Here is a 19,317-nt window from a genome sequence, read left to right on the forward strand (position 1 = left end):
TTACTCTTACAAACCCCAAACAGAATTGACAGGTAGCATATCAATACTACCTACCTAACCAGATACAAACATACACTATACATGAATAAATCATAGGATCTGAGCTTTGGAAGATGTGTTTTGATTTGTTTATGTCCCTCATGGATTTAAGTATAATGTTTTTGATGTGTAACTGTGAGCTATCTAGTCAATGATGTCTGATTAACAACTCAGAGATGACGTTAGAAAAAAAAGAAAATAAACTTTATTTAAGGAAAATATCTTCAAAATGGACCATGTAAAATTCAGGACATTACATTTTTAGTTATTTAGCTAATTACAAGTAAAATTCTGCCATTTCTATCCTCAGTGCAGGGGCCCGGACATTGTGTCAGACGGCCTCTTCCTGAACAAAAATAGTATTCTCTATTGAAAAAGTGTCTGGTTCATATAGGCTAAAAAGGTATTCAGTCGGTTGGGATTTGGAAAGCAGGGCTTGGAGTAGGCATACGTTTTTCAAACGGGAGAATCCGAGAACACCTGCAACAGAGGAAAAATGAGTGAGAAGGAGAACACCAATATTACAAAAACATCTGTGAGAAAATGTGAGACATTTTCTTTATTTCCTAGTATTGCGTTACTTCCACAACATCCTGTGTTGCTATGCAATGTGCTGCAAACTAATTTCCCTTCTGAGACAATAACGATTTATCCAGTCAAATGTTTTAGTCCCTAGAACACGACGTTATACCACATGGGCGGAGGGCATTTGTATTAATGAGCCTGCTATAGCAAGGAAAACCACATGATTTGAATCATCTGGTCTTTTGCAGAGAGAGAATCACAGCAAACCATTAAATCAAGCTTTATTTATACTGCGCATTTCAGACATGGAATGCAACACAATGTGCTTCACATGAGAAAAAACAAACAAATAAAAACAAAAGCTGAAATATTTACTACACAACAAACAAGATTAAAAAACAATGACAAACTGAATGACTAAAAAGCACCCTAAGGAACAGTAAAGCTAAAAAGATGAACAGTGTCGGGCCCCCTTCGGATTCACTGGCAGACGTTTCCAGACGCCGGGGGCATAATAACTCAAATGCTGCGAAAATCCTCTGGTGACACAAATGTAATGTTGTATATCGTTTCCGTAGCAGTGAAAATTAAATGTTGTGCTTTCTGATAATGCTGCCAAGGGGTAACATATACTGAACCAAATACAAAATAAACATGTAAAGTGTTGGTCCCATGTTTCATGAGCTGAAATAAAAGGTCACAGAAATTTTCCCAAAAAAGCTTCCCTCAAATTTTGTGCACAAATTTGTTTATATCCTTGTTTGTAAGCATTTCTCCTTTGCCAAGATAATTCATCCACCTGACAGGTGTGGCATATCAAGAAGCTGACTGAACAGCATGAACATTGCACGGGTGGCTGGTCTCAAACGATCCTGCAGGTGAAGAAACCGGATGTTAAGGTCCTGGTCTGGCGTTGTTACACGTGGTTTGTGGTTGGGAAGCCGGTTGGAATGGCTATATTCTCTAAAATGATGTGGAAGGCAGCTTATGGTAGAGAAATTAACACTACATTTTCTGGCAACAGCTTTGCTGGACATTCCTGGAGTCAGCATGTCAATTGTACACTCCCTCAACTTGAGACATCTGTGGCATTGTGTGACAAAACTACACATTTTTAGAGTGGCCTTATATTGTCCCCAGCATTCTGATTGGCTGGGCCTTGCTCCCAAGTGGGTGGGCCTATGCCCTTCCCAGGCCCACGATGACTGCGCCACTGATCAGTCATGTGAAATCCATAGATTAGGGCCTAATTTATTTATTTCAATTGACTGATTTCTTTATATGAACTAACTTGAACTTGTTGTGTTAATTTTTGTTCAGTACTGAACCGTACCGGACCCAAACATCGAACCTTGTGGAACGCCACATGTGATAGGTTCTCTGAGTTATAGTCACCAAGGGTGACAAAAAAAAAAAATTGACCAGTTAAATAGGTCCTAAACCAATTTAGAATCGAACCGGAGAGGCCAACCCACTTCTCCAGTCTGTCCAGAAGGACATCATGGTCAAGTGTCGAATGCTGCACTTCAATAAGATAGAGAGCTGTTTGGCATCTATGATAATTTACCACTTTAAGTAAGGCGGTCTCTGTGCAGTGGTGGGCACAAAAAAAAACAGATTGAAATTTTTCTAAAATACAGTTGGCACTTTAAAAATGTTTTAGATGTTTGAAAACTAATTTCTCCAGAATTTTGCTTAAGAATGGAAGGTTGGAGATTGGCCAAAAATTGCCAAGAGCTGAAGAATCTAGATGACTTTTCTTCAGAAGGGGTTTCACCATTGCAGTTTAGTGCAGTGGGGAAAGTGCCTGTGAACAGAGAGGGACAAACAATAGCTTGCACTTCTTCAGATATGCAATTAAAACTGTTTTGAAGAAGGTAGGGATAGGAACGAGAAGGCAGGTAGAAGGCTTAAGTTGTGATATCACTTTCCTGAGGATGTTGGTGTCAACCAGGGAAAATAAATCCGTATTAACTTTGCGTGGTAGGCTAGGACACATATTCAACTTCTCATCCGGTCTTGCATGACTGATACCCAGCCTAATGTTGGCTATCTTATCCCTGAAATGTGGAGGAAAGTTCACATACTGTATGTTTGAGGGGGTAGGATCAAGTTAGAAAAATAAGCCCGTCTGGCATTTCAAATTGTCTGCTTACATATGCCAAGTTCCTCTCTCAGAGTACGGTGCATTCGGAAAGTATTCAGACCCCTTCACTTTTTACACATTTTATGTTACAGCCTTATTCTAAAATTGATTAAATACATTTTACCTCAATCTACACACAATACCTCATAATTACAAAGCAAAACATTTTTTGTAAAGAAATGTTGGCAAACATTAAAAATAAACAAATACCTTTTTACATAACTAGTCAGACCCTTTGCTATGAGACTCAAAATTGAGCTCAGGTGCATCCTGTTTCCATTGGTCATCCCGGAGAGGTTTCTACAACTTGGAGTCCACCTGTGGTAAATTCAATTGATTGGACACGATTTGGAAAGGCACACACACACACACAACCTGTCTATACCATGCCATGGGGTCGAGGCACAGATCTGGGAAGGGGTACCAAAACATTTCTGCAGCTTTGAAGGTCACCAAGAACACAGCGGCCTACATCATTCTTAAATGAAGATTAGAACCACCAAGACTCTTCCTAGAGCTGGCTGCCCAGCCAAACTGAGCATTCAGGGGAGAAGGGCCTTGGTCAGGGAGGTGACCAAGAACCCAATGGTCACTCTGATAGAACCAGAAGAACAACCATCCACCAATCAAGCCTTTATGTTAGTTAGAGTGGCCAGACAGAAGCCACACCTCAGTAAAAGGCACATGATAGATAGCTTGCTTGGTGTTTACCAAAAGGCACCGAAGTACAGAGAGATCCTTGATAAAAACCTGGTCCAGAGCGCTCAGGACCTCAGAATGGGGCAAAGGTTCACCTCCCAACAGGACAACCAACAACCCTAAGCTCACAGCCAAGGCTTTGGGACAAGTCTCAATGTCCTTGAGTGGTCCAGCCAGAGCTCTGACTTGAACCAGATCGAACATCTGAAGGCCTAAAGAAATATCTGTGCAGCAAGTCACCCCATTCAACCTGGCAGAGCTTAGGAGGATCTGCAGATAAGTTAATGGGAGAAACTCCCCAAATACAGGTGTGCCAAGCTTGTAGCTTCATACCCAATAAGACTCAAGGCTGTAATCGCTGCCAAAGGTGCTTCAACAAAGTATTGAGTAAAGGGTCTGAATACTTATATAAAACGTGATATTTCCATTTTTTATTTTGTAATAAATTTGCAAATATTTCTAAAAACCTGTTTTTGCTTTGTTATTTAGGGGTATTGTGTGTAGATTGATGAGCGGGGGGGGGGGGGGGGGTGTAATCCATTTTGGAACAAGGCTGTAACATAACACTGGGGAAAAAGTCAAGGGGTCCGAATACACCGTATCATAATGGACCTGCAACTTTGACTTTCGCCCCATCTGCTTGGCCTTTCAGCAATTTCTTTTTAATTGATTAGTTCTCACTCATGCAAGGGGCGTTCCGTTTTGAGGTGGCCTTTTTCAACTTTACTGGAGCTATGGCATCAATGGTTGCCCTTAATATGCTATGAAAACATATCAACTAAATCATCACAAGAGGAAAGCAGAATAGTTGGGAGTATTGTTCATACACAAAATCTGTAGCAACTTCAGAGGTAAGATAGTGTTTTTTAATAATGCATTCAGTATTACCTTGTGCAACAAGGTAGTAAAAATACAGTGTTGATCATAAAGCGACATCAACAAGAGAGGATATGCCAATAGAAAGCCCCTTGGTAATAACCTGGTCCAGAGTATGGCCGAGGTTATGGGTGGGCCCAGTAACATGTTGGATAATATTCAATTCACTTTGTCAACATGAATAGAAAAATCATCCAACACAATGATTTTATCATAGTTCTCAAGGACAATAGACAACAGTGAAATCAGTAAAGGAAGTCAGGCAGTGCTTTGGTGGCCTATAGAGGGTTATGGCCAGCACTAGTGGCTGACATTTAAACAGTATAGTATGATGCTCAAAAGACCCCCTTTTCTGATGGATTATGAAAAGCTGTAGTCCTGGGGGAGGCTTTTATAAAGAGCTGCACTACAGTCTGATGACTGCATGTTTCTCACTGAAATATAGCTATCAACTTTGTGCTCAGTAATGAGGTAATTCGCGAGAAAGAGCAATCACTAGGAAAACCTAACATTTAAAAGCGCCATATTCAATGAGTGTGGGCTACTCTGCCCCTGGGACATCTGCCTCGAGGTAACCAATGGAATAACAACCAAATTATTAACGTTACAACCATGTTTTCTGACAGTCTCCAATCTATCAGAATGGTAGATGACAGTTTGTATAAACTCACTAGAAGGCGGAGTTAAAAGAACATCAATTAGGTTACTCACAGTAACCACAGTGCCATTTCTACAGGAGTTGATATCCTCTCCAAAGTCCTTTGTTGCTTTTTCTGACAGGGAGAACTGGTGCGCTACAAGACTGTCTGTCAGTCTCCAAAACAGTTTGATGTTGCTGGAAATCATCCTGGAACCCCTATGGTTAGGGTGAATCACGTCTCTTTTTTAAAAAGAAGTGCTGGTTGCTTACACAGCAAATCAAAGTTGTCACAAAAGGAGATATTCCTGCTGTTTATTTTAGGTACTCATTCAGGGCAACGAGTTAGCCCAAACCCCTTCTGTAGCACGGGAGGGGGCCAGAGAAAAATCACTCTTCCCTGTGCTAGCGAGGATCTTACATTTGTTTTTGTAGTCCTTCAGTCTTTCAGAAACTGAAAACCTACGTGAGTGACTGTGTCAATATTGGAGTAGGTGGCCAGAACAGTGGGTAGGAGGGAGTTGATGTCATGGACACAAGCATCAAAGTATACTAGTTTTATTAATGATAGTATGTACCTACATGACCGGTTTCCTAAAGCTACTATATTAAACACTATAGAATGACAGTGTGCCTCAAAGTGATACGGCAACAGGCCTAGACTCTCTGTTCAGCTATTAAACGAAGTGGCGAGGAGGATTGCATGAGAACATTTCAATAAAAATCAAGCCAACGTCATTGGATACAGACACTGTTGGCAGGACAATGAATGAGACATACTTAGAAGTGATTGGCAAACATTCCATAATCATAAACCTCAAATGTGGTTTCTATTGCTCTATACTGCCTGGAATCACTGAAAGTACATTGAGAAAAATGTTGTTTGTTTAAAATATCGGCGCTGTTGCGTTATCCACAGACAATATTTGTTCGTCATTTGCTGCCAAACATTATCCAGTCAAACTGTTGGTCATAATTGGTGTGCAATAGGTGGCTTGTACAATAGCCATGTTGTCCCTTGGTGGTGGCCTGAATGTTCATTGGAGGAATGTATACATTGAGAAAAACAGATAATCCTTCAGTCTAAATGGGATGGGGTGAGGGGGGAGGTTCCAAGCTAACATATATAATTGTTTTAAGATGGTCATACCAAAGATCATTTAGCCATTTGATTTTGAATTTTAGATCCCCTTTAGGTATAAATTTTTTTAATATATTTTTTTAAGTAGTTAATGAAACATTGAATTTGGCCTTAGTCATATTAGGCCATTAAAACACAATGGCTAACACGTTAATATATGGAATAACAGTCGAAATATATCAAAAGGAAGTTTTTTTTTTTTTTAAGTGTCCTATATCTGAGAAATATAAGATCAGGAAATAAGAATTTTCTTGGGCACTAAACCACTTCCATATACAGTACACTGAGTATACAAAACATTATGGAACTCTGCTCTTTCCATGACAGACTGACCAGCTGAATCCAGGGGGAAGCTAGGATCCCTTAGATGTCACTTGTTAAATCCACTTAAAATCAGTGTAGATGAAGGGGAGGAGACATGTTAAAGAAGGATTTTTAAACCCCGAGACAGATTGTGTGTGTGCGCGCCATTCAGAGGGTGAACGGGCAAGACAACTGATTGAAGTGCCTTTGAACGGGGTATGGTAGTGTGAGAAGACCGATTTTCGGGATGTCTCCTGGTCTGACAAACACCCCTGTAGCTCGGCCACCTTCCACCGCAGATGGTGGATTGAGACGCAGTTTCTGTATCTCTAGCTTAAAAAAGACACATTTTTATGGGGATTTTTTATTATGCAAATTCTATTTCAGTGGGAGCACGGACATTGACTAGGCGTTAATGTTCATATCCTGAAAGCTTATATGAACATCTGTCATTTGTAAGGAATCATGTGACCAGTTCATGGCCTATATGAGAGTACGACTTCTACATGAATGTTTTCTCTGTTGTCTGTTCAGTGCAATGCAGTTGAATTGCCCAGAAAGACAACGATAGACTTCTGGATCCATCTCAAAAAGTACCGTGATTTGTCGCTTTTATTCTAAAATCAATCCCCTATTAGACCCATTGAGATAACTCCTTAAGATGGTTGTAGGAGTTATACCGTATAATCTGAATCACGTAGGGTGAATGTACTACGATGGCGCCGGAGGGGAGGCTGCCGTCTTATCGGCTCTTAACCAACCATGCTATTTTGTTAGTTTTTCCCGTTATTCGTAGCTTGTTTTGTTAATAATGTTGCTGCTCCCGTCTCTTATGACCGAAAAGAGCTTCTGAACAGCGATTGCTCACCTCAAACTGGACGAAAAGTTCTGCTTCAATGAGTCGGACGGGAGGGATATACAACTACAGACACCCTACCAGGCCCAGATCCCCGTGATTTGCTGGAGAAGGAAACAGAGATTTTGCGGAAAAAGACCAGGGTGCCTTGTGAGGATCAGGCAACGAGTGGCTAATCTGCCTTTACCTTCCGTCCTGCTAGCTAATGTTCAATCGCTGGAAAAGAAATGGGACGAGCTGAAAGCACATATATCCTACCAACGGGACATGAAAAACCTGTAAAATCTTGTGTTTCAGAGTCATGGCTGAACGACGACATTAAGAACATACAGCTGGAGGGTTATACCCTCCATCGGCAGGACAGAACAGCAGCCTCTGGGAAGACAAGGGGCGGGGCCTATGTATATTTGCAAACAACAGCTGGTGCACTATATCTAAGGAAGTCTCAAGATTTTGCTCGCTTGAGGTAGAGTCTCATGATAAGCTGTAGACCACACTATCTACCTAGAGAGTTTATCATCTGTATTTTTCGTAGCTGTCTACGTACCATCACAGACCGATGCTGGCAATTGCCGATGCTGTATACCGCCATAAGCAAACAGGAAAACGCTCATAGTGGCCGGGGACTTTAATGCAGAGAAACTTAAATCAGTTTTACATCACTTCTATCAACATGTTAAATGTGCAATCCACCCACAGAGACACATACAAAGCTCTAAAATCAGGAAGCACCAGTGACTCGGTCCATTAAAAAAAGTGGTCAGGTGAAGCAGATAAACTACAAGACTGCGTTGCTAGCACATACTGGAATATGTTACGGGATTCTTCCGATGGCATTGAGGAGTACACCACATCAGTCACTGGCTTTATCAATAAGTGCGTCGAGGACATCGTCCCCACAGTGACTGTACGTACATACACCAACTAGAAGCCATGGATTACAGGCAGCATTCGCACTGAGCTAAAGGGTAGAGCTGCCGCTTTCAAGGAGCTTATAAGAAATCCCACTATAGCCTCCGACGAACCATCAAACAGGCAAAGCGTTAATACAGGACCAAGATCGAATCGTACTACACCGGCTCTCGTCATATGTGGCAGGGCTTGCAAACTATTAGACTACAAAAGGGATGCACAGCCGAGAGCTGCCCAGTGACAAGCCAGACAAGCAAAATAACTTCTATGCTCGCTTCGAGGCAAGTAACACTGAAACATGCATGAGAGCATCAGTTGTTCCGGGCGACTGTGTGATCACGATCTCCGCAGCAGATGTGAGTAAGACTTTTAAACAGGTCAACATTCACAAGGCCAGACGGATTACCAGGATGTGTACTCAGAGAGTGCACTGACCAACTGGCAAGTGTCTTTCACTGACATTTTTAACCTCTCCCTGTCGGAGTCTGTAATACCAACATGATTCAAGCAGACCACCATAGTCCCTGTGCCCAAGAACACTAAGGTAACCTGCCTAAATGACTGCCGACCCATAGGACTCACACCTGTAGCCATGAAATGCTTTAAAAAGGCTGGTCATGGCTCACATCATCAACACCATTATCCCAGAAACCCTAGACCCACTCCAATTTGCATACTGCACCAACAGATCTGCAGATGATGCAATCTCTATTGCACTCCACACTGCCCTTTCCCACCTGGACAAAAAGGAACACCTATGTGAGAATGCTATTCATTAACTACAGCTCAGACTAAACACCTCCCTCTGCAACTGGATCCTGGACTTCCTGACGGGCCGCCCCCAGGTGGTAAGGGTAGGTAACAATACATCCGCCACGCTGATCCTCAACACGGGGGCCCCTCAGGGGTACGTGCTCAGCCCCCTCCTGTACTCCCGGTTCACTCATGACTGCACAGCCAGGCACGACTCAAATGGCATTATTAAGTTCGCTGATGGCACAACAGTGATCAACGACGAGACAGCCTATAGGGAAGAGGTCAGAGACCTGACCGTGTGGTGCCAGGACAACAACCTCTCCCTCAACGTGATCAAGACTAAGGAGATGATTGTGGACTACAGGAAAATGAGGACAGAGCACGTCCCCATTCTCATCGTTGGGGCTGTCGTGGAGCAGGTTGAAAGCTTCTAGTTCCTTGGCGTTCACATCACCAGCAAACGAATATGGTCCAAGCACACCAAGACAGTCGTGAAGAGGGCACAACAAAACCTATTCCCCCTCAGGAGACTGAAATTATTTGGCATGGGTCTTCAGATCCTCAAAAGGTTTTACAGCTGCACCATTGAGAGAATCCTGACGGGTTGCATCACTGCCTGGTATGGCAACTGCTCGGCCTCCGACCGCAGGGCACTACAGAGTAGAAGTCGACCAATTATGTTTTTTCAACGCCGATACCAATTATTGGAGGACCAAAAAGCCAATACTGATTAAAATCGGCCAATTTAAAAAAATACATGTATTTGTAATAATGACAATTATAACATTACTGAATGAACACTTATTTTAACTTAATATAATACATCAATAAAATCAATTTAGCCTCAAGTAAATAAACATGTTCAATTTGGTTTAAATAATGCAAAAACAAAGTGTTGGAGAAGATAGTAAAAGTGCAATATGTAAAAGTGCAATAAAGCTAATGTTTCAGTTCCTTGCTCAGAACATATGAAAGCTGGTGGTTCCTTTTAACATGAGTCTTCAATATTCCCAGGTAAGAAGTTTTAGGTTGTAGTTATTATAGGAATTATAGAACTATTTCTCTATACCATTTGTATTTTATTAACCTTTGACTATTGGATGTCCTTATAGGCACTTTAGTATTGCCAGTGTAACAGTATAGCTTCAGTCCCTCTCCTCGCTCCTCCCTGGGCTCGAACCAGGAACACAATCGGCAACAGCCACCACCGAAGCAGCGTTACCCATGCAGAGCAAGGGGAACAACTACTAGAAGGCTCTGAGCAAGTGACGTTTGAAATGCTATTAGCGCGCGCTAACTAGCTAGCCATTTCACTTCAGTTACACCAGCCTCATCTCGGGAGTTGTTAGGCTTGAAGTCATAAACAGCGCAATGCTTGACGCACAACGAAGAGCTGCTGGCAAAACGCACGAAAGTGCTGTTTGAATGAATGTTTACGTGCCTGCTTCTGCCTACCCCACTCAGTCAGATACTTAGATACTTGTATGCTCAGTCAGATTATATGCAACGCAGGACACGCTAGATAATATCTAGTAATATCGTCAACCATGTGAAGTTAATCACTAGTTATGATCGATTGTTTTTTATAAGATCATTTTAATGCTCGCTAGCAACTTACCTTGGTTTACTGCATTCGTGTAACAGGCTGTCAGTCTCCTTGTGGAGTGCAACGAGAGAGAGGTAGGTCGTTATTGCGTTGGACTAGTTAACTGTAAGGTTGCAAGATTGGATCCCCGAGCTGACAAGGTTCAAATCTGTCTTTCTGCCCCTGAACAAGGCAGTTAACCCACCGTTCCTAGGCAGTCATTGAAAATAAGAATGTTTTGTTTAACAGACTTGCCTAGTTAAATAAAGGTATAAAAATAAATTTTATTTTATTTTTTAAATCGTTGCCCAAAAATACCGATTTCCGATTGTTATGAAAACCGATTAATCGGTCGACCTCCACTACAGAGGGTAGGATGTACGGCCTAGTACATCACCGGGGGCCATGCTTCCTGCCATCCAGGACCTCTATATCAGGCGGTGTCAGAGGAAGGCCCTAAAAATGGTCAAATACACTCCAGCCACCCTAGTCATAGACGGCAAGTGGTCCCGGAGCCCCAAGTCTAGGTCCATGAGGCTCCTAAACAGCTAATCAAATGGCTACCCAGACTATTTGCATTGCCCCCCCTGGAACATTGCTGCTACTGTTATTATCTATGCAGTCACTTTTAAAAACTCTACCTACATGTACATATTACCTACATACATATTACCCCCGACACCAGTGACCCGCACATTGACTCTGTACCCCCATATATGGCCCCGCTATTGTTATTTACTGCTGCTCTAATTTAGGTATTCTCTTTTTTGGGGGGCATTTTTCTTAAAACTGCACTATTGGTTAAAGGCTTGTAAGTAAACACTTCACTGTAAGGTCTACACCCGTTGTAGTCGGCACATGTGACAAATAAAATGTTATTTGATGTAGAGGTGATTTAAGGACTGCCCAACTCCATCCAATAATCAATAAGCACTACTGCTGGTGCTCTGAAGCCCATTAAGACGCATTGCAGGCTGCGCCCCAAGGGTGTCTAGAGTAGACTGAAGCCTGACCCACCCATCATCCCTGTTAGAAGCACTGCTTTAAACTACCAGGTTTTAAAGAAAGCCTATAAAAATGTGAGGTTGGGAAGCTGAATAGGAATGGCTAAAGGCCACTGAAGCTCTTTCATATTGTAGCAGCCAGTATAAAACGATAATTAATTATTACACTCGTTAGCAAAGTGAAGTGTGCGATCAGGGCCTGGGGCATGATGGAGGGCTCTGTGAAGGGCATCTATTCTAAAGGACTGGACTTTGCACGGGTTGTGTATTGCAACAATTAGATGTGACGTTTCATAGTCTTCTCGAAAAGAGATGTCATATGAACTACATCATGGAAACATGCATCTGTATACTATTGGAGTGGGAGACAGCAGAAATGGGTCAGTGTTGTTGACCATGATGTTGGAGCAGGGTTAATTATCCTCATAGCCGCTATAGGACTTCCTCAACTGATCATTCAAATCTGGCATAATGGAGGTTTCATAATCCCTTCAAGGCAAGAGGGCAGAAACAATGTTTACACTAAAATAGATTCCCTGGTACATTTGTATACATTTAGCCAGTAGTTCTGAAAGTAGCGCTCGCCAATGGTGGTCCCTGAATATTGCGTACTACGTCACATACTGTATGTGCACCCAAGCCGTGCTTCTACACCTGCATTGCTTGCGGTTTGGGGTTTTAGGCTGGGTTTCTGTACAGCACTTTGTGACATCAGCTGATATAAGAAGGGCTTATAAATAAATGTGATTGATTGCGCTTGCTCTGCATTGCTCTGAAATGAGACTAATTCTGCTCATATTATGCATACATGAACTACACATTGACACATCCAGCCAAAACCGGGAGGTTTAAAAAAAATTAAATGGCTGCAATTCAGATTTCCTGTTAGAAGGAAATAGGGTCGAATCATATCAAAACAAAATGTAAAAATGACTTTGTAATGTTATCCACCCACTAAATAAATCCCACAGATAGACAAAACACTGATTAGAAAAAACTCAAGACATTCATGGGGGTCATATTGAGGTCATTTTGACCATAGTCCAGTGGCTATGGGAACAATTGTGGACTTTGTGATAGAGCCACATTTCACACAGCTGGGGCATGTCTAGGTAGTTCTGGATAGATAGATAGATAGATTTAGCCCATTACCCCCACTGGAAGTCATTTCCAATATGGCCACCGACCAGCTGCATGGGTCCATATTGGACTAGATTCACTTGGACAGATCTCCAGAAATAATTGGTACATACAGCTCAATTATGGCTTAAAATGTTAGAGGTGGTCGGGAGAACAAAATATATTTAAATATTTTGTAGAAAAATTGTGAAAAATCTACCAAAATTCCTGAACATACATCCTCATTTTTATTATGTTACATTTACAGTGCATTTGGAAAGACCCCTTGACTTTCCCCACATTTTGTTACGTTACAGCCTTGTAAAATTGATTGATGAGCGGAAAAAACTATCTACACACAATAGCCCCATAACGACAAAGCAAAAACAGGTTTTTGGAAACATAAAATAACGGAAGTTTCACATTTGCATACATTTTCCCCTTGATCCTGACTCCCAGTCCCTCCCGATGAAAAACAACCCTGATGCTGCCACCAACATGCTTCACCATAGGGATGGTGCCAGGTGACTACCTCATGAAGTTGGTTGAGAGAAGGGCAAAGGGTGACTACTTTAAAGAATTTCCTAAACAAAATTAGGGATATCGGTAACAGAACTCTGGTCGCTGCAGCAGAGAGGAGAGAGAGCCAACACTATAACCACTGCTGAAGTTCTGTGGTGGTCGCTGCAGCAGAGAGAGCCAACACTATAACCACTGCTGATGTTCTGTGGTGGTTGCTGCAGCAGAGAGGAGAGAGCCAACACTATAAACACTGCTGATGTTCTGTGGTGGTCGCTGCAGCAGAGAGGAGAGAGCCAACACTATAAACACTGCTGATGTTCTGTGGTGGTCGCTGCAGCAGAGAGAGCCAACACTATAAACACTGCTGATGTTCTGTGGTGGTCGCTGCAGCAGAGAGAGCCAACATTATAACCACTGCTGATGTTCTGTGGAGGTCGCTGCAGCAGAGAGAGCCAACACTATAACCACTGCTGATGTTCTGTGGTGGTCGCTGCAGCAGAGAGGAGAGAGAGCCAACACTATAAACACTGCTGATGTTCTGTGGTGGTCGCTGCAGCAGAGAGAGCCAACACTATAAACACTGCTGATGTTCTGTGGTGGTCGCTGCAGCAGAGAGAGCCAACACTATAACCACTGCTGATGTTCTGTGGTGGTCGCTGCAGCAGAGAGGAGAGAGAGCCAACACTATAAACACTGCTGATGTTCTGTGGTGGTCGCTGCAGCAGAGAGAGCCAACACTATAACCACTGCTGATGTTCTGTGGTGGTCGCTGCAGCAGAGAGGAGAGAGAGCCAACACTATAAACACTGCTGATGTTCTGTGGTGGTCGGTGCAGCAGAGAGAGCCAACACTATAAACACTGCTGATGTTCTGTGGTGGTCGCTGCAGCAGAGAGAGCCAACACTATAAACACTGCTGATGTTCTGTGGTGGTCGCTGCAGCAGAGAGAGCCAACACTATAACCACTGCTGATGTTCTGTGGTGGTCGCTGCAGCAGAGAGGAGAGAGAGCCAACACTATAAACACTGCTGATGTTCTGTGGTGGTCGCTGCAGCAGAGAGGAGAGAGAGCCAACACTATAAACACTGCTGAAGTTCTGTGGTGGTCGTTGCAGCAGAGGGGAGAGAGAGCCAACGGATGCTAGTCACACAGTCGCTCGCTGTCATTTTTAACAGTGCCATAAGTTTGAGCCGGCCCGGCACAATCAAATCAATTGCAATGGGACTCCCTCTACTCATTTGTGTCTCAATGATTTCATCAAACAGCGTGCTTAAACCTTCAGACAAGCTCAATGCATATGGTTGATTTGATTAAAACATGTGTATTTGTCAATATATAGATGCATCCAATTTAACAACAAAAATCCCCCACATAGCCATTGGAATAGGGTCAAAATGACCTCAATACGACCCCTATTAAAAAGGTCTCAATAGTACTTCATGATCAGAATTATTATCTATATTATCTGTGGGGTTTATTTAGTGGGTAGATTTTAGTCATGTTTATATTGTTTGGAATGACTTAACCCTATTTTCTTCTGAAAGGAAACCCAATGGCACCCAATGTGAGCTTGTGTGGCCTACCACTCCGCGGCTGAGCCGTTGTTGCTTCTAGATGTTTCTACTTCACAATAACAGCACCTACAGTTAACCAGGGCAAACTGACTTGTTGCAAAGGTGGCATCCTATGACGGTATAACGTTGAAAGTCACTGAGCTCTTCAGTGAAGCCATTCTCCTGCCAATGTTTGTCTATGGAGATTGCATGGCTGTGTGCTTGATTTTATACACATGTTAGCAACACATGTTAGCAAATTTGTACAATATGTTACAAAGTAGCTAAATGTACAATATGATTCAAATTTTCTAAACCTATGATACGAATTCCCAGCTAGCAGGCTAACGTTAGCTAGGTTATGCGTTAGAAGTTAATGTTAGGAGTTAGGTGGAGGGTTAGCTAAAAGGGTTAGGGGGATTTTCTTCTGAAAGGAAACCCAATGGCAGCCATTTTATTAGAATGTTCACCCTGGTTGACTGACAGGCAGGCTTCCCAGACTGCCTCCAATCTTTAAACTGTTCCTCAAGGCATCTGGAATTAGTGTACCAAGTTCGATCCTATGGTAAAATGGAACAATGATTTCACCTATCTGCTGGACTATTGGGAGGATAGAGTTTCCACCCAGAGCCAAATTGACAGCTTTTACAGTCCCAAAACAATTGACATGATCCAATCGGGAGGATTGCCTACTATTTGTCAAATTTTGTCTAGTTAGAAAATATGAGTGGGTGAAAGTAAATATTATGACAATCACTAATTGAGGCATGACCTGCAACAGATTGAGATGTCGTGGAGGAGAATATAGGTTGAGGACATAGAGCAGGGTGGGAAAATCTGATCTAACAATATAATGAGGCCAAAATTATAGCGGATGTTCACCTCATTAGAGCCACTTGTAAATGAGCTGTTATTGCTTTTGAGAAACACCTACCAGCTCTGTCAGAGAAGCCTCTCCGCTTTACTATCCACGATGCTTTGCAATAACACTTCAGAGTTCTTCAGAATCCCCAACTCGACCGTTTTCTCCCTCGGCGGGTTGTCAAAACTTCGGTCGTATCCTCCATTGTCGTGTCCGCTGATGCTGTGTTCCCACGTAATTCGTGATGGAGCGTGAACAGGCACTGTTCTGTTGAACGATTCCTTCCTATTCACCATGCACTTCTCCCCGGCTTCCAGAGTTTTTATCCCGCTCTTCGAGAGCCGCTCCGAAAACTTTCTCGCCCAGTGCGCAAAGTTGTCCAGGGTGCTTTTCTCAAAGTCCTCGGAGTAAACCTTTATGTTGCCCGTGTACCACAAAATCCACCAACCCAGACTTAGGAAGATGATGAGTGTACCTGTGTAGATGAGGAAATCACCGTAGAAGTGACCGTCCAACTTTAGATCCGCGAAAATACCAACTAAAAGCAATGTCAAACCGCCGACGTCAAAAGCGACGGCTAGGAAAAACAACGGCGCACAGTTCCCCAGGCAGTTTTTAGCCATGCCTAAGCTGTGATGAGGTCAAATAACTTCAGTGGAGAGTTTAAGTTGTTTTTCATGAAGCACCATTTTCATTTCCTCGCCATCACCTGTGGAGAACACCTGTGCGCGCAGAGAGCCGCCTTCCTGTGACGTCAATGTAAACTAGAGGGTGTTAAGGCCATCCCCTATCCTTGGTATACCACTCAGGTTAAGTTGCCCTTATGCACAGATCTGGGACCACTTTACAGAACACCACATGTATAGCCTTTATCATTTGTGAGAGAAACGCAAAACTGATGTTAGATCAGTGTCATTGGTAAAAACAGCGAGTAATGAAACAAACAGATACACAAATACGACGTGTTACAAAATGCGCTGGATTTTTAGCATTCCTCCACACCCACCCAGGTCATGTCACACTTCAAGTGTTTATGTTGGTTGTAACCTGAGAATTGGCTCAGAAACCCATGCTGGCTTTGGGAGGAATATCTATCCTGCAGCTATCTTGTATGTTGAACACAAGCATAGAGTCACGTTGTAGGCTATCCATCACACAAGCAGTATTTGGTTGGTGGGTTGATCCCAGGTTGAATATGACTCTCGTGTTTTAAATGCTACGATTGCTTGTCTTAATTGGTAAAAGCAAGGTTGGCCAACCCTCCTGGAGAGCTGTACTACTACTGCAGTGGCTAGATTTCTCTGGAGAGAACCATCGAGCACCAATTTAGAAGAAACTATAGAGCAGTTGCTCCCAAAACGTATTCCACATCAACCCAGAACTATTCAGCCTGAGCCGTTCCCGACCATCAATAGCGAAACACCCGTTTATGCAACGCGGCCTCAGAGCATTTCATATTATTCTTTGCGTTAATTTGAGACACTCCATTTAGTATGCTACACTACATGACCAAAAGTATGTGGACACCTGCTCGTTGAACATCTCATTCGAAAATCATGGGCATTAATATGGAGTTGCCCCTCCCTTCCCCTTTGCTGCTATAACAGCCTCCACTCTTCTGTGAAGGCTTTCCACTTGCTGTGCAGCCACAAGTGCGTTAGTGAGGTTGGGCTCTTATATGGGGTGATTAGGCCTGACTCGCAGTCAGCGTTCCAATTCATTGCAATGGTGTTCGATCGAGTTAAGGTCAGGGCTGTGCAGACCATTCAAGTTCTTCCACACCGATCTTGACCAACCATTTCTCAACGGACCTCGCTTTGTGCATGGGGGCATTGTCATGCGGAAACAGGAAAGGACCTTCCCCAAACTGTTGCCACAATGCAAAGAATCGTCTAGAATGCCATTGTAGGCTGTATCATTAAGATTTCCATTCACTGGGCCTCGGCCGAACCATGAAAAACAACCTCAGATCGTTATTCCTCCTCCACTAAACTTTTCAGTTGGCACTATGCATTCCAGCAGGTAGCGTTCACCTGGCATCTGCCAAACCCAGATTAGTCCGTCGGCCTGCCAGATGGTGAAGCATGATTCATCACTCAAGGGAACGCATTTCCACTGCTCCAGTGCAATGGCGGCGAGCTTTACATCCCTCCAGCCAGGCTCTTGGCATTGCGTATGGTGATCTCAGGCATGTGTGTGTCTGCTCGGCCATGGAAACCCATTTCATGAAGCCCCCAAAGAATAGTTATTGTGCTGACGTCGCTTCCAGAGGCAGTTTGGAATTTGGTAGTGAGTGTTGTAACCAAAGGACAGATGATTTTTACTCTCTACGCACTTCAGTACTCGGTGGTCCCATTCTGTGAGCTTGTGTGGCCTACCACTCCGCGGCTGAGCCGTTGTTGCTTCTAGATGTTTCTACTTCACAATAACAGCACCTACAGTTAACCAGGGCAAACTGACTTGTTGCAAAGGTGGCATCCTATGACGGTATGACGTTGAAAGTCACTGAGCTCTTCAGTGAAGCCATTCTCCTGCCAATATTTGTCTATGGAGATTGCATGGCTGTGTGCTTGATTTTATACACATGTTAGAAACACATGTTAGCAAATTTGTACAATATGTTACGAAGTAGCTAAATGTACAATATGATTCAAATTTTCTAAACCTATGATATGTTATGAATTCCCAGCTAGCAGGCTAACGTTAGCTAGGTTATGCGTTAGAAGTTAATGTTAGGAGTTAGGTGGAGGGTTAGCTAAAAGGGTTAGGGGGAGGGTTAGCTAACATGCTAAGTAGTTGCAAAGTAGCTCAAAAGTAGTAAGTTGTTGCAAAGTTGCTAATTAACTAAAATGCTAAAGTTGTGATGAGATTCGAAGATGCAACGTTTGGGTTGCTAGACAGTCACGCTATACAAAACCTAACATATCATACTAATTTGAGTGTCCCGGATTTACTTTACTATGTTACGTCTAGTCTATGAGATCAGTCTGGTTTATGGCCACTATAAACATTTACATTTAAGTCATTTAGCAGACGCTCTTATCCAGAGCGATGCTTCACCATCTGGCAGTCCAAAGGACGAATCTGGGTTTGGCTCCCGAGTGGCGCAGTGGTCTAAGGACCTCATCTCAGTGCAAGAGGCTTCACTACAGACACCTGGTTGGAATCCAGGCTGTATCACAACTGGCCGTGATTGGGAGTCCCATAGGGCGGCGCACAATTGGCCCAGCGTCGTCCAGGTTTGGCCGGTGTAGGCAGTCATTGTAAATAAGAATTTGTTCTTAACTGACTTGCCTAGTTAAATAAAGGTTCAATAAAATAAAAAATAAAAATAAAGGGTTTATGAATGCTTCATTCAAGTGTTTGTTTAAAAGTGGACCATGATTTCTCCAATTGATATAAATACTGTATGTGCTTCTGCTTGGATGTTCAAAGCTAATGCTGAGTAATTGGTCTGCAGCAATAATCATTCATCTTTTTTTATCTTTACATTTATCATTTTTACCGAATGGAAACGTTGAGCTGTTGTTTCTCCATTCGGCTGCTAGAGGGCACCAAACCCCTTTGCAACAGGCCCAAGCCACGAACCCTGCTGCAGGAACTCACTCACTGCCTGTATAACACCTGGGTTGCCAAGTAAGTGGTGTGTGTGTATTTTGTGTTATTCAGAGCAAAGCTTGAAGGAGGGCGTGTTCACAAAGACTGTGTTCATGAGCCAGCCCATTATGCACTTTGAGGTGTGATTTGAGTTGAGATTCCTGTCTTTCAACACACTGCATTGC

General features: G+C 42.9%; 1 protein-coding gene across 1 annotated transcript; it reads right to left on the reverse strand.

Annotated features, from left to right (window-relative positions):
- Window positions 1-216: 216 nt before the first annotated feature.
- Window positions 217-16,343, reverse strand: LOC124040113 (transmembrane protein 238-like). The gene is made up of 2 exons (XM_046356961.1): window positions 15,608-16,343; window positions 217-519 (listed from the first exon to the last, which is right to left on the reverse strand). Exon 1 carries the CDS (start codon window positions 16,156-16,158, stop codon window positions 15,616-15,618), a length of 543 nt encoding a protein of 180 aa, XP_046212917.1. The 5' UTR covers window positions 16,159-16,343; the 3' UTR covers window positions 217-519; window positions 15,608-15,615.
- Window positions 16,344-19,317: the final 2,974 nt, after the last annotated feature.

This window comes from Oncorhynchus gorbuscha, linkage group LG07, assembly GCF_021184085.1.
Source record: "Oncorhynchus gorbuscha isolate QuinsamMale2020 ecotype Even-year linkage group LG07, OgorEven_v1.0, whole genome shotgun sequence".
Lineage (NCBI taxonomy): Eukaryota > Metazoa > Chordata > Actinopteri > Salmoniformes > Salmonidae > Oncorhynchus > Oncorhynchus gorbuscha.